The sequence below is a fragment of the Amblyraja radiata genome, chromosome 9 (assembly GCF_010909765.2).
Source record: "Amblyraja radiata isolate CabotCenter1 chromosome 9, sAmbRad1.1.pri, whole genome shotgun sequence".
NCBI classification, from domain to species: domain Eukaryota; kingdom Metazoa; phylum Chordata; class Chondrichthyes; order Rajiformes; family Rajidae; genus Amblyraja; species Amblyraja radiata.
This window is the reverse complement of record NC_045964.1, coordinates 74747825-74763619: the sequence shown is the minus strand read 5'-3', so window position 1 is coordinate 74763619 and position 15795 is coordinate 74747825. Positions and strand designations below refer to the sequence as shown.

General features: G+C 41.9%; 1 protein-coding gene across 7 annotated transcripts in view; it reads right to left on the bottom strand.

The window, feature by feature from the left end:
* The window catches only part of atxn3 (ataxin 3), a 111173-nt gene that overhangs the window by 73037 nt on the left and 22341 nt on the right, over positions 1-15795 (bottom strand). For 4 of the 7 annotated variants that reach the window (XM_033027765.1, XM_033027769.1, XM_033027768.1 and 1 more), the window contains exons 7-8: positions 5199-5337; positions 4630-4802 (exon numbers count right to left, since the gene is read on the bottom strand). In XM_033027765.1, coding sequence (XP_032883656.1) covers positions 4630-4802; positions 5199-5337 — 312 coding nt within the window. Of the gene's footprint in view, positions 1-4623; positions 4803-5198; positions 5338-15795 lie in introns of all 7 variants that reach the window. The other 3 variants (XM_033027764.1, XM_033027770.1, XM_033027766.1) reach the window with 1 other exon arrangement.

Here is a 15795-nt window from a genome sequence, read left to right as displayed (position 1 = left end):
CGGGACGGATCTCATGTAGGGGACAACGCAAGGTAGGCTGTTTATTTTTACATTAAAAAGTGCTTCTTAAGATCCCTTTATACAAAATTTTATGTTGCGAGTAGCTGATTTGGGGGCCCATTAAATCCTGCAGTATTTTTCTGGGTATATGGAGTACAAATTCGCCGCAATGGGAATGTTCCAAACCATCGCGTTCCACACGATCCCACTCGAAAGCTGATTTAAATGGCCATTAATTTACAGCAATTGAACACTAAATTCCTTCCATTTGGCCTATAAATTAATGTCAATCAGATTTAAAAATATGTTATATTGTGAATTCTTGTCTGAATGTTCTTTGGACACTTAGGCTATTTAAAAATTTTAATCTTTCCTTAAGAAATGGATAGATGTTTAGATCTAGTAATTGAATTTTGGAATTGGCTACAATTGGGTAACTAACTAATTATATGCTTTAATTTCAGGTCATCCAAGTAAGATTGTTTAATATTTGTTTCATAGAAACATAGAAAATAGGTGCAGGAGTAGGCCATTCGAGCCTGCACCGCCATTCAATATGATCATGGCTGATCATCCAACTCAGTATCCTGTACCTGCGTTCTCTCCATACCCCCTGATCCCTTTAGCCACAAGGGCCACATCTAACTCCCTCTTAAATATAGCCAATGAACTGGCCTCAACTACCTTCTGCGGCAGAGAATTCCAGAGATTCACCACTCTCTGTGTGAAAAAAGTTTTCCTCATCTCGGTCCTAAAAGATTTCCCCCTTATCCTTAAACTGTGACCCCTTGTTCTGGACTTCCCCAACATCGAGAACAATCTTCCTGCATATAGCCTGTCCAACCCCTTAAGAATTTTGCAAGCTTCTACAAGATCCCCCCTCAATCTTCTAAATTCTAGCGAGTACAAACCGAGTCTATCCAGTCTTTCTTCATATGAAAGTCCTGACATCCCAGGAATCAGTCTGGTGAACCTTCTCTGTACTCCCTCTATGGCAAGAATGTCTTTCCTCAGATTAGGAGACCAAAACTGTACGCAATACTCCAGGTGTGGTCTCACCAAGACCCTGTACAACTGCAGTAGAACCTCCCTGCTCCAAAACTCAAATCCTTTTGCTATGAATGCTAACATACCATTCGCCTTCTTCACTGCCTGCTGCACCTGCATGCCTACTTTTAATGACCGGTGTACCATGACACCCAGGTCTCGTTGCATCTCCCCCTTTCCTAATCGGTCACCATTCAGATAATAATCTACTTTCCTGTTTTTGCCACCAAAGTGGATAACCTCACATTTCAGAATGCTTCAATCTAGAATAACTGAAAATTTATTTCAGTTCTCTTAATTTTTAATAAAGTTATGGGCTTTAGACTGTCCTCGATCACAGCTTTTGTGTTAAGTCAATGGAAAATCAATAGGGAACAAGATGCTAATTTCCGAGTATGAAAATGGCCATACTTTTTTTAATGCTGAAGATATGAAAGTGAATTAGATGTCAAATTAAACTTCTTTTTATGCTTTATCTGATGGGATAAATTGCAGACTTGATTTTTTAAATCTCAAAATTGTGTAATATTGCTACTATAGGGTTTGACAGGCTTAGGCTTGGCATAAAGAGTAAAGAAGGTTCACCATATGAGCCTTCCTTTCTGAACAGATAGATGTATATTTTCTCCAAGATATTTGGCACTTTAATAATTCAATGCAATCTCCTATTAGGAGTTTGCAAGGTAATTGCTCCAGACGGTGGGGCAGCGGTAATGTTGCTGCCGTACAGCAAATGCAGCTCCGGAGACCTGGATTCGATCCCGAATACGGGTGCTGTCTGTACAGAGTTTCTACGTTCTCCCCGGGACCTGTGTGGGTTTTCTCCGAGATCTTCGGTTTCCTTCCACACCCCAAAGACATACAGGTTTGTAGGTTAATTGGCTTGGTAAATGTAAAAAATGTCCCTAGTGGGTGTAGGATAGTGTTAATGTGCAGGGAATCGCTGATCAGCGCGGACCCAGTGGGCCAAAGGGCCCGTTTCCGCACTGCATCTCTAAAAACTAAAAAAACCTAAGACTGATGCAAAATGGCATGGCTGTGTCTGATTCAGCCTTTATCATTTTAATGCTTCACCACATGTTTTTTTTTTGCCCCCCACACAACTGTGCATCTTTAGAAGTAGCACTTTGTGATAAACATTTGAGGATTTCCAGCTCAATTTCATTGCACAATTTGAAGTCATGAGATAAAATGAGAGTGCGGCAGCAGTAGAGTTGCTGCCTTACAGCGCCAGAGACTCGGGTTCGATCCTGACTATGGGTGCTGTCTCCCCGTCAACCACGTGGGCTTTATCTTCGGTTTCTTCCCACACTCCAAAAACGTACAGGTTTGTAGCTTAATTGGCTTGGGTTTGTATACTCGGTATAAGTGGAAATTGTCCTTGATGGGTGTAGGCTTGTGTTAATGTGCGGGGATCGCTGGTCAGTGCGGACTCGGTGGGCCTGTTTCCGCGCTATATCTCTAAACTAAACTAAAAAGACATTTTTAAAAAGTAATTTATTTTGTTAATTTGTTGCACCAATGTTTTTCGGAATGTTGATTTATTGTTACCAGCAAGAAAACATCAGCAAGAACCATCAGCAAGATGCTTGTGGTTTGTAGTAACTGCAGATATTTATTATGATGTGTGGAATTACAATTGACTTTACTACAGAAAGACATGAGGTCTGGGCAACTTGGGAAAACTAATGGAAACATCTTCAGGAATGCCTCTATTACAGTTGAGGAGGTGCGGGTTGTCCTAAGACATATGAAAGTCGATAAATGTCTGGGACCTGATCAGATATATAATCAAAAACACAGAGGGGAAAATAAATTACAAGAATCCTGGCTGAGATATATGAATCATTATTGTACATGGGTGAGGTGCTGGAAGACTACAGGGTAGTTTACACTGTGCCTTTATTTAAGGACTGCAAAGAAAAACCTGGGAACAATAGATGAGTGGGTCTAACTGTGTTTGGAAAGTTACTGGAGAAGATTCTGAGGGATTAAATATACATTATTTGGATAGACAAAGGTTGATTACGAATAATCAGCATGGTCTTGTACGTGGGAGATGGTGTCTTACCAGTTTGATGTAGTTCATTGAAGAAGTAGCAAGAAAGTTGACAAGGGCAGGGTTGTAGATGTAGTCGATATAGACTTCAGCAAAGCCTTTGATAAGGTTCTGCACTGTAGGCTGCTCTGGAAGATCAGATCACATAGGATCTCGGGACAGCAGGCCAACTGGATACAGAATTAGCTTCATGGTAGGAAACAGAGGGTGGTGGAAGGTTGTTTTTCAGACTGAAGGCTATGGCTAGTGGCCTGCCTCAGGAATCAGTGCTGGGCCCTTTGCTGTTCGTCATTTATATCAACGATTTGGATAAGAATGCACAAGGTATAATTAGTCAGTTTGCGGATGATGCTTAAATAGGTGGCATTGTAGACAGCAAAGTTGATTATCAAGAATTACGGCAGCCAGTCAAGTGCGCCAAGGAATGGTTAATGGAGTTTAATTCAAATAAGTGTGAGATGTTGCATTTTGGAAAGTCAAACCAGGGCAGGATCACATAGAACAATAGAGCCCTAGGGCATAAAGGATAAAGGAGTACAAGTACGGTACATAGTTCCATGAAAGTGGCATCACAGGTAGATAGTGAAGAAGGTTGTTGGCACATTGGCCTTCATTAGTCAGGGAATTGAGTATGGAGGTTGGGGTGTGATGTTACAGATGTACAAAATGTCGGTGAGACCGCACTGTTCCGTTTTGATCACACTGCTAACACTCTGGGACTGAAAGGCCTGAGCTATAGGAGCGGTTGGGCAAGTTAGGACTTCATTCCATGGACAGGAGGAGGATGAGGAGTAATCCTAGAGGTGTACAAGATCATGAGAGGAATAGATAGGGCAAATGCAAAGCCACAGAGTCTTATTCCCCGAGAGTAAGGGCATCAAGAACTAGCGGGTGGGTATAGGATTAAAATGAAGGGAAAGATTTAATAGGAACCAGAGGGACAACTTTTCACCAAGCGGGCTGTGGGAATATGGAACAAGCTGCCATAGGACGTAGATGGGGCAATTAAAATGACAACATTTAAAAGACATTTGGACAGGTGCATGATAGGAAGGGTTTAGAGGGTTATGCACCATACACAGGTTAATGGGAATAGCTTTGATAGGGTATCTTGGTCAGCATGGATGAGTTGGATTGAAGGGCCAGTTTCTGTACGTATGAATCTATGACAGGATATTTCTAACCATGGGAAGGATTCACGGTTTTTAGCCCGACAGTCTATCTTAAAATGGTACTTAAAATGTCAAAGTTACAAAATTCTGGAGGAAATCAGCGGGTCAGGCAGCATCCCTGGAGAAGGAATAGGTGACGTTTTGGGTCTCGATCCGAAACGTCACCTGTTCCTTTTCTCCAAAGATGCTGCCTGACCCGCTGAGTTACTCCAGCTTTTTGTGACTATCTTCGATGTAAGCCAGCACCTGCAGATCCTTCCTACTTAAAATGTCTGGCTGAACAGATAAGAGCCAAGCATTAAACTTGGTCAAGGAGTACTTCTGATTGTAACTCAGTGGACCAACCTTTACCTTGCATGCTGAGGTGAATTGCTCTTCGTAGATCTGCTTCTTCATCTTCTGTCTCCATGTGCTGACGACTTAGTGACAATGCATGCTGCAGATTTTCATCCTCATCATCATCCAAATCATTTGAAATTGATTTATTCACATCAATTACTTGCTCCCAATCATTGCTCTGTACCCTTGAGAAATGATTCAAAATAACAAGTCAGAAAATGGCAATGGTGAATGCATGTGCATAAACCTTCCATTGCTCTGGTATTTTTACTGCCATTTAAACATATTTCATGCCCTATAAATATCATACGGGATGTTCTTCCCACTAGTCTTTTCGAGTGCTTATGTTTTTGTGAATATCTATTGTGAAATGTAAACGTTTTCTGGAACACTCGATCTCTGGCAAAATGAATCCCTGGAGGAAATGAAAGTAGTAACTGGAGTTACATCAATCACCTATATTCTTAATTGAGCAGCATTAGGATCACTGCCAAAAATAAATTACACAACACTTATGGCCCAGAAAGTATTTACCAGGTGTAAATTTTGCACGTTAATTTTAGCCCTTTCATCCACAGTACCTTTGTTCAGTTTCTGTTTGTTGATTTGCCTCTTCTCCAATTAGCTTTGGTCTTTCTAGCTGCACCACTCTCATCCTTTTAAGTAACTCATCAGCCGCGCACTCTGGGAGGTCTCCTCTGACGACAAATATTGAATAACCTGGGGGACAAACAAAATGTGTTCCTTTCATTTCAAACTGAGCCAGTACCAAATTATTTGAAATCAGCTTCACCAGAACTTACTGCCCTATCAAAATGTTGTAAAATACCCAGTTGCTTCAAGAATCATCAAAATAAATAAATAAAAACAGGCCGATAAATAAATAAATAAAAACAAATAAAAGGACTGGCTAGATGCAGGAAAAAGATTCCCAATGTTGGGCGAGTCCAGAACCAGGGGCCATAGACTTAGAATAAAGGGGAGGCCATTTAAGTGAGGTGAGAAAAACCTTTCTCACCCAGAGAGTTGTGAATTTGTGGAATTCCTTGCCACAGAGGGCAGTGGAGGCCAAATCACTGGATAGATTTAAGAGAGAGTTAGATAGAGCTCTAGGGGCTAGTGGAATCAAAGGATATGGGGAGAAGGCAGGCACGGGTTATTGATTGGGGACGATCATCCATGATCACAATGAATGGCGGTGCTGGCTCGAAGGGCCGAATGGCCTCCTCCTGCACCTATTTTCTATGTTTCTATTCATTTGGAGTTGTGGGTCAAGTTTCCATGGCGCCACAACCAAATGGTGCACATTTGATTAAAAGCCATGTGCCTAAGAAAGTCACACATAGACATTAAGTACTACACACCGTTTTCTTTACCGGGGTTGTTGCATATTTTATTGAGAAAATGTATCCGTTAACGATACCACCTATTAAAAATTCAAAGTATTCATTTTGCCTGATTCTCTATCACCGAAAAAGCCAAGTAATCTCTTACCATACATTAGAAATACTTTCACTTGCAGAAAGATACGAACAGTCAACAAACTAGAACCATGTGTGTGGCAGACGGTTTTCTATCACCCAATATCCATCTGCAGTAGAAAGGTTAACTACATTTCCTTGTCGTCCAACACTTTAAACACTCATTCCATCAAACTCTATGTGATCACTACTGATTAGAACTGAACCATCACATAACTCCCATTAACATGCTTGGAGATGACACCACCATTGTAGGCTGGATCTTGAGCAATGATAAACAACTGAGTAGAAATGATGCCAAGATAACAACTTCTCTAAGTAATGTCAGCACCACAAAGAAGTTGGTCATGGACTTCAGAAAACAGTGTGGAGTACCCCAGTCTGCTTCAATGTGGTGAAATAGAGATGGTCAAAAGCTTCAGGTTCAAGTTCAAGTGAGTTTATTGTCATGTGTCCCTGTATAGGACAATGAAATTCTTGCTTTGCTTAAGCACACAAAAAATAGTAGGCATTTACTACAAAACAGATAAATGTGTCCATATACCATGATATAAATATATACACAGATGAATAAATAAACTGGTAAAGTGCAAATAACAGAAAGTGGTTATTAATAATCAGAGTTTTGGCCGAGCCAGGTTTAATAGCCTGATGGCTGTGGGGAAGTAGCTATTCCTGAACCTGGTTGTTGCAGTCTTCAGGCTCCTGTACCTTCTACCTGAAGGTAGCAGGGAGATGAGTGTGTGGCCAGGATGGTGTGAGTCTTTGATGATACTGCCAGCCTTTTTGAGGCAGCGACTGCGATAAATCCCCTCGATGGAAGGAAGGTCAGAGCCGATGATGGACTGGGCAGTGTTTACTACTTTTTGTAGTCTTTTCCTCTCCAGGGCGCTCAAATTGCCGAACCAAGCCACGATGCAACCGGTCAGTATGCTCTCGACTGTGCACCTGTAGAAGTTAGAGAGAGTCTTCCTTGACAATCCGACTCTCCTTAATCTTCTCAGGAAGTAGAGGCGCTGATGAGCTTTTCCTCCTCCCCTTTTTCCTTCCTTCTCCCCCCCACCCCCCATCAGTCTGAAGAAGGGTTTTGGCCCGAAACGTCGCCTATTTCCTTCGCTCCATAGATGCTGCTGCACCCGCTGAGTTTCTCCAGCAATTTTGTGTACCTTCGATCTTCCAGCATCTGCAGTTCCTTCTTGAAACCTTTTTTGATAATTGAGTTAGTGTTCTCGGACCAGGAAAGATCTTCAGAGATGTGTCCTAGATTTACACCTAGGGTTCCTAGGTGTAAATATCACCAAACATTTATCCTAGTCCAATCACAGTGACACTACTCCTAAGAAAGCACACAAATCCTCTACTTCTTTGGAAGACTGAGAACATTTTGCATGTCTCCATTGGCTTTATCTACAAAGCACCATTAAGAGCAATCTATCCAGATGCATCACAGCTTGGATTGGCAATTGCTCAATTCCACAAGAAATTGCAGTGTTGTGAATGCAGTCCAGCCCATCACGCAAACCAGCCTTCCCCCATTGACTACTTGCATCTTGCTCCCTTGGGAAAGCAGTCAAAATAATCAAGGACCACTCACACCCCAGTCAGTCCCTCATCTCTCGTTGAGCAGAAGATTAAAAAGGTTGAAATCTCACACAACCAAACCCGAGAACACTTTCTCCCCACTGTTATCATTTTCCTCAATGGACCTCTCATTGCTTAGGCTACATTCCCAATCTACTGATCTATCTCCTGTGGCCCTTTCTTTTATTTTTATTCACACTTCAATAGCTGTAACACCATAAGCTGCCTTCAGTTTCCTTTTCTCTTTTTGCATTGTTGTACTATGGTATGAATGCACTCATGAATGGCATTATCTGCCTGAATAGCATGCAAAACAAGGTTTTCTACTGTACACGTGAAAATACACACAAAAAAGACTGAATATTTATATAAGTAGTGACAGTACAGGGAAATGATAATGTGGACACAGTGGAAAATGTTCAATCTATTTATATACTTTGAAAACTCTGTGTGTGTGGGTGTACTCCGCGATATAATATAATATCAATGGGGGTGGTGTGTGTGTGTGTGTGTGTGAGAGAGAGGTTGGTTAGTGTGTGTGTGACGCCTCAGGCCGCCCCCTCCCCTCGCAACCGCGCGTTGCGGGAACAGACCCAACGGGTCTGCACTTGGTCTAGTATACTATTAAAAGTCTCGACTTGTTTGTCTGTCTGTCTGTCAACTCAGGAGCTACGCCAAAAACGGTACACAATAGTGCACATTTATTTGCAGAACCTTACTCAGCTTCTTCCTGTCGTCGCTCTTGTCAGGTTTCCTTCAGATTTGATGTTATATTTCACGTTATTGATATTTCAAGGTTTAAAAAAGCCAACTTTAATAAGATTTTTACTTTAAAATCCTTCCTGTCAGCTTCTAACAAACCTCAATACAACGTTGCAATACAGGAACACTCTGTGTTTCCACCAACTTTTCACCTGGATGGGATATCACAGTCCTCCACCTGACATTTGCAACAATGTTGCCATCATACAACACTTACTCCAGCTCCTGGCAGGACGGGAGGGGTAGGGTGTATTGGTATTGCAATTGGGCAAGTGCAATTGGGATTTTTTTTTGTCCAGTACTGGGGGAGGCAGGGGAATGCTGGAATCTTACGTTCGGCAACGGGTTGAGTTGTGGGACCACGCCTCCCGTGGGGGCTACGGGTTAGTGGTGCAATATTGCATTGGGGAACGGTTTGCTTTGGGGGACCAGGCCTCCCATGTGACAGGGACCCAATGGGTCCCAGTTGGTCTAGTATCTCAATAAAATTCACAAAGAAGCAATGAGGAAGTGAAGGTAGAAAAGAATGGATTAACTTTTCACACATTGATGTCATTAAGCTGGAAATAGTGCAAAGAAGATTTACGGGGATGTTGCTAAAGGGAGAGGTTGAACAGGCTCAGACTTTATTTCTTGTGGAGCAGGAGACTGAGGGCAGATCTTATAGAGGTGTATTAAATCATGAAGGGAAATGACTGAAATACAAACAGGAGCTTATATGGGGCATTCTAGTCAGCTTGAGCGAGTTGGGCCACAGGGCATGTTTCTGTGCTGTATGACTGTCACTATGATACCTTTTAATTAAAAGCCACTCCAGCTTACATGTCCTTCCCAGTTTAGAGCAGAGTTCCGTTTTTGTGAATTATTCAAAACCCAAGTTGTTCGCAGGTTGGACACAGCAGCAGATATCTGTAGAGGCGAGCAGTCCCATAGGAATGGATAGTCTGGAGAAGCATTTAAATCTCTTTGTCATTCGTCCTAATGAAGCTGATATTAATAAAATTTGGTCTGAGCAATCTTGGGCTGAAAACAGTACGCTTTCAAACTATTTTACTGCAGATAACATTTTAAATGCTGTTTATGGCTTTATTTTTTTTTAAACACTGCTTCTGGCTCAGACGGTGTGTCTTCAGAAAATAAATGCAAAATGAATATCGATGTGCTATCTAGAATGTATTCTTCCTATTTTGATGTGTTTGGGTTTGATGTGGCAATTTTCCAGTTATTGTCAGGAACAGTCACCCGCAGCCCAGCAGCAGCCGGCAAATCTACCCTCCCCAGTCCCCTAAACACTCATCCATATATAGGGGCAGGACGCAAAGTCAGGTGTTTGTAAACTGGGATGACATGTTCTGGGAAGTGAGATTTTAAAATATTATAATTATTTTTGAAGCATCAAAGTTATTTTTCTATTTTTGTTACAAGATGATTGAATGCGAGATGCACAACAGGGATCTCCATCATTAAAAACTTTTACAAAGATTAACTTTGAACTTTAATCCTGCCCTACATTTCTATTTCCCTGCCTCAACTTCTGGTGATATTTTCTGAGAGTCAGGTTCTTGCTTGGTTGTCGCTCCACAGCTAAATGGTAATTTCCCATGTTTGTGCCAAACTGATAATTATAGCAGAGTATCAAATCATAAAAGGTTAGTGGAATCCTTAAAAAATGAGATTATTCCTATCAATCATTGAACAACAGGTATTTTTCTATACTTTAGAGATATTATCAAATGCAAAGTTGTATTTGGTTCTAGTGTTCATTAAAATAAATGAGTCATTGTTAGCAATGTAAATCAGTTGTAATTTGCATCAACTTTGAAAGAACTTTTTACAAATGCATGGCAGATGCAGTATTATGTGGATAAATGTGAGGTTATCCACTTTGGTGGCAACTTTTTACATTCATTAACATCAGCAAAGCCAGCATTTACTCAACATGCTTAAATGCTCTTGAGAAGAAGGCTGAGGAGAGGAGGCTACGCAAAATGCTGGAGAGGGAGAGACGAAAGAAGGAGATGTCAGGAAAGCTGATTCAGTGTGATGCTTGCAGTATGTGGGAGGCCAAGTTCACTGCTGGTGCCTCTGGCTGCTACAAATGTGAGAAGTGCATCCAGGTACAGCTCCTGAAGGACCATGTTGGGGAACTGGAGAAGCAAGTGGATGACCTCAGGTTCGTCCGAGAAACTGAGTCGTTCCTCGACAAGTCCTACAGTAAGATTGTTACACCTAAGATACTGGAAGGGAGAAGGTGGGTGACGGTGAGAAATGGAGGGAAGCATGGAATGCAAACATCCCCGGGTGTTGTACCTCTTGTGAACAGGTTCACCCACTTAGAAGCTGTCGGGAAAGAAGACGTTATTACACTGAACGGCGGACTGGCTTGCGAAGCAAAAAGGGCTATTGAGCCAAAACCAAAGAGGCCAATGTCAGGCAACGCCATTGTAGTTGGAGACTCCATTGTGAGAGATACGGACAGGGGTTTCTGCGGCAACAGACGGGATTCGAGGATGGTGTGCTGCCTTCCTGGTGCCAGGATCCAGGATGTCACGGACAGAGTGCAGAAAATCCTCAAGGGCGAAGGTGAACAGCCGGAAGTCGTAGTGCATGTCGGCACAAACGATGTCGGAAGGAAGGGGATAAATATTCTGCAGTGTGACTTTAGCGAGCTCGGAAAAATGCTGAAAAGCAGGACCTCCAGGGTTGTTATCTCCGGTTTGCTTCCAGTTCCTCGTGCTGGCGAGAGCAGGAACAGGGAGATACGGGACCTGAATGTGTGGCTGAGGAACTGGTGCACGGGGCAGGGATTTAGATTCTTAGATCACTGGGATCTGTTTCGGAGTAAGGGGGAACTGTACAAAAGGGACGGATTGCATCTTAACAGGAGTGGGACCAGCATTCTGGCAGGCAGGTTTGCCACTGCTACACGGGTGGTTTTAAACTGAATAAGGGGGTGGGGTGTCAAATGGGATAGTTGAGAATGGAGTTAAAGGGAAAAGGTTTCTTAAATGTGTAATTAATCAATTAATTAAATAACGCAATAGAAAGGAAGGACATTAGCTTGGAAGATGTGGAATCGATATGGGTAGAGCTGCGAAACACTAAGGGGCAGAAAACGCTAGTGGGAGTTGTGTACTGGCCACCTAACAGTGGTAGTGGAATTGGGGATGGCATCAAACAGGAAATTAGAAATGCGTGCAGCAAAGGTAAAACAGTTATAATGGGTCACTTCAATCTACAATCCTTGGGCAAGAGTGACCAGAATATGGTTGAGTTCTTCATTAGGATGGAGAGTGACATAATTAATTCAGAAACAATGGTTCTGAACTTATAGAAAGGTAACTTTGAGGGTATGACGTGAATTGGCCAAGATAGACTGGCAATTGATTCTTAAAGGGTTGACGGTGGATATGCAATGGAAGGCATTTAAAGACTGCATGGATGAACTACAACAATTGTTCACCCAGTTTGGCAAAAGAATAAATCAGGGAAGGTAGTACATCTGTGGATAACAAGGGAAATCAGGGATAGTATCAAAACAAAAGATGAAGCATACAAATTAGCCAGAAAAAGCAGCCTACCAGAGGACTGGGAGAAATTCAGTCCAGCAGAGGAGGACAAAGGGTTTAATTAGGAAAGGGAAAATAGATTATGAAAGAAAACTGGCAGGGAACATAAAAACTGACTGCAAAAGTTTTAATAGATATGTGAAGAGAAAAAGATTAGTTAAAACAAATGTAGGTCCCTTGCAGTCAGAAACAGGTGAATTGATCATGGGGAACAAGGACATGGCAGACCAATTGAATAGCTACTTTGGTTCTGTCTTCACTAAGGAAGACACAAATAATCTGCCGGAAATAGCAGCAGACCGGGGGTCAAATGAGATGGAGGAACTGAGTGAAATCCAGGTTAGCCGGGAAGTGGTGTTTGGTAAATTGAATGGACTAAAGGCCGATAAATCCCCAGAGCCAGATAGGCTGCATCCCAGAGTACTTAAGGAAGTAGCCCCAGAAATAGTGGATGCATTACTGATAATTTTTCAAAACTCTTTAGATTCTGGAGTAGTTCCTGAGGATTGGAGGGTAGCTAATGTAACCCCACTTTTTAAAAAGGGAGGGAGAGAGAAAACGGGGAATTACAGACCAGTTAGTCTAACATCGGTAGTGGGGAAACTGCTCGAGTCAGTTATTAAAGATGGGATAGCAGCACATTTGGAAAGTGGTGAAATCATTGGACAAAGTCAGCATGGATTTATGAAAGGTAAATCATGTCTGACGAATCTCATAGAATTTTTCGAGGATGTAACTAGTAGAGTGGATAAGGGAGAACCAGTGGATGTGTTATATCTGGACTTTCAGAAGGCTTTCGACAAGGTCCCACATAAGAGATTAGTATACAAACTTAAAGCACAAGGTATTGGGGGTTCAGTCTTGATGTGGATAGAGAACTGGCTGGCAGACAGGAAGCAAAGAGTAGGAGTAAATGGGTCCTTTTCACAATGGCAGGCAGTGACTAGTGGGATACCGCAAGGCTCAGTGCTGGAACCCCAGCTATTTACAATATATATTAATGATTTGGACGAGGGAATTGAATGCAACATCTCCAAGTTTGCAGATGACACAAAGCTGGGGGGCAGTGTTAGCTGTGAGGAGGATACTAGGAGGCTGCAAGGTGACTTGGGTGACTTGGATAGGCAGGGTGAGTGGGCAAATGCATGGCAGGTGCAGTATTATGTGGATAAATGTGAGGTTATCCACATTAGTGGCAAAAACAGGAAAGTAGACTATTATCTGAATGGTAGCCGATTAGGAAAAGGGGAAATGCAACGAGACCTGGGTGTCATGGTACACCAGTCATTGAAAGTAGGCATGCAGGTGCAGCAGGCAGTGAAGAAAGCGAATGGTATGTTAGCATTAATAGCAAAAGGATTTGAGTATAGGAGCAGGGAGATTCTACTGCAGTTGTACAGGGTCTTGGTAAGACCACACCTGGAGTATTGTGTACAGTTTTGGTCTCCTAATCTGAGGAAAGACATTCTTGCCATAGAGGGAGTACAGAGAAGGCAAGGCAAGGCAAGGCAACTTTATTTATATAGCACATTTCATACACGAGGCAGACTCAAAGTGCTTCACATAAAAACATGTCATACAATAAATGAAATAATAAAATGAAATAAAATAGAAGAACTAAAAGAAAAGAAAAACAAAATTAAAAATGCATTATAAAAAGTGCAAAAGTTAAAAGTGCAATGTAGTTAAGATTTAGCTGAAAGCTAAAGTAAACATAAAAGTTTTCAGCCTTGTTTTAAAAGTGGTCAAAGTTGAGGCAAGTCTTAAATCTTCAGGAAGTTTATTCCAGCTATTTGTTGCATAGTAACTAAATCCTGCTTTCCCATGTTTTGTATTTACTCTGGGAATCACTAGCAGATTGGTTTCAGAAGATCTTAGCGGTCTAGAAGGCTTATATAGTGGAAGCATGTCAGTGATATACTTTGGCCCTAAACCATGTAGTGATTTATAGGTGAGCAGCAGGATTTTAAAATCAATTCTCTGACATACAGGGAGCCAATGTAAGGATTTAAGAATTGGTGTAATATGCTCAAATTTTTTGGTCTTTGTTAGAACTCTAGCAACAGCGTTCTGAACAAGCTGTAGCTGCCTGACAGTTTTTTTTGGAAGACCTGCAAGGAGACCGTTGCAATAATCTAGCCTACTATTAATAAAGGCATGTACAAGTTTTTCTAAATCTTGAGCTGACATGAGTCCTCTTAATCTTGCTATGTTTTTGAGGTGATAGTAGGCCGATTTTGTTACTGATTTGATGTGACTGTCGAAATTTAAATCTGAATCCATAATGACCCCAAGATTTCTGGCTTTGTTTGAAGTTTTCAGGGACAGAGAGTGAAGGTGTTGGGTTACTTTAAGCCTTTCTTTTTTAGCACCAAAAACAATTATCTCCGTTTTGTCCTTATTTAGTTGGAGAAAATTTTGGCACATCCAGTCTTTGACTTGCTCAATGCACTGGCACAACAGATCTATGGGGCGATAATCATTTGGTGATAGCGCTACATAGATTTGAGTGTCATCGGCATAGCAGTGGTGGTCAATATTATTATATCGCATGATTTGCCCTAGTGGGAGCATGTAGATGTTGAATAAAGAGGGCCCTAAGATCGAACCTTGCGGTACTCCACACGTCACGTTGGTTGGTTCTGATACAAAGTCTCCAATGGAAACAAAATAGTTCCTATCTTGTAAATATGACCTGAACCAACTTAAGACTGTGCCTGAGAGCCCCACCCATTTTTCCAACCTGTCCAAAAGTATTGAGTGATCAACAGTGTCGAATGCAGCACTGAGATCTAATAGCATTAATATTGAAACTTTGCCAGAGTCTGTGTTAAGACGGATGTCGTTTACAACTTTAATAAGAGCGGTCTCGGTGCTATGAAGAGGTCGAAATCCTGAAGGTTCACCAGACTGATTCCTGGGATGTCAGGACTTTCATATGAAGAAAGACTGGATTGACTCGGCTTGTACTCGCTAGAATTTAGAAGATTGAGGGGGGATCTTATAGAAACTTACAAAATTCTTAAGGGGTTGGACAGGCTAGATGCAGGAAGATTATTCCCGATGTTGGGGAAGTCCAGAACAAGGGGTCACAGTTGAAGGATAAGGGGGAAATCTTTTAGGACTGAGATGAGAAAAACATTTTTCACACAGAGAGTGGTGAATCTCTGGAATTCTCTGCCACAGAAGGTCATTGAGGCCAGTTCATTGGCTATATTTAAGAGGGTTAGATGTGGCCCTTGTGGCTAAAGGTATCAGGGGGTATGGAGAGAAGGCAGGTACAGGATACTGAGTTGGATGATCAGCCATCATATTGAATGGTGGTGGAGGCTCGAAGGGTCGAATGGCCTACTCCTACTCCTGCACTTATTTTCTATGTTTCTATGTTTCTAAGCTATCATCCTGGAATGCTGAACCCTGTCCAGTGAGGGAACTCTCAGAGGGGTTATTTGACACGGACTTCCAGAATTAAACCTTGCGATGATGAAGGAATGGTGATATATTTCCAAGTCAACAATGTGTGCAGATGGTCATACCTCCTTGCCTCTTCTACCTTTGTCTGACTGCTTGGCAGTGTTTTAGGTAGTGCTATTCAAGTAGCCATGGGATGTTACGGAAGTGCATTCGGCAGATGGTACTTACTGCCTTGGTAGTACAAACTAGCATTACTAGCCGTGTGCTATCCTTGGTAGACGATGATTGGATGAGTACTTTTTATAACTTTGTCTGCGCCTTTGCGGCGACTCTTTTGTGACTTTGTATGCGAAAACAAAGAATTTCACTGC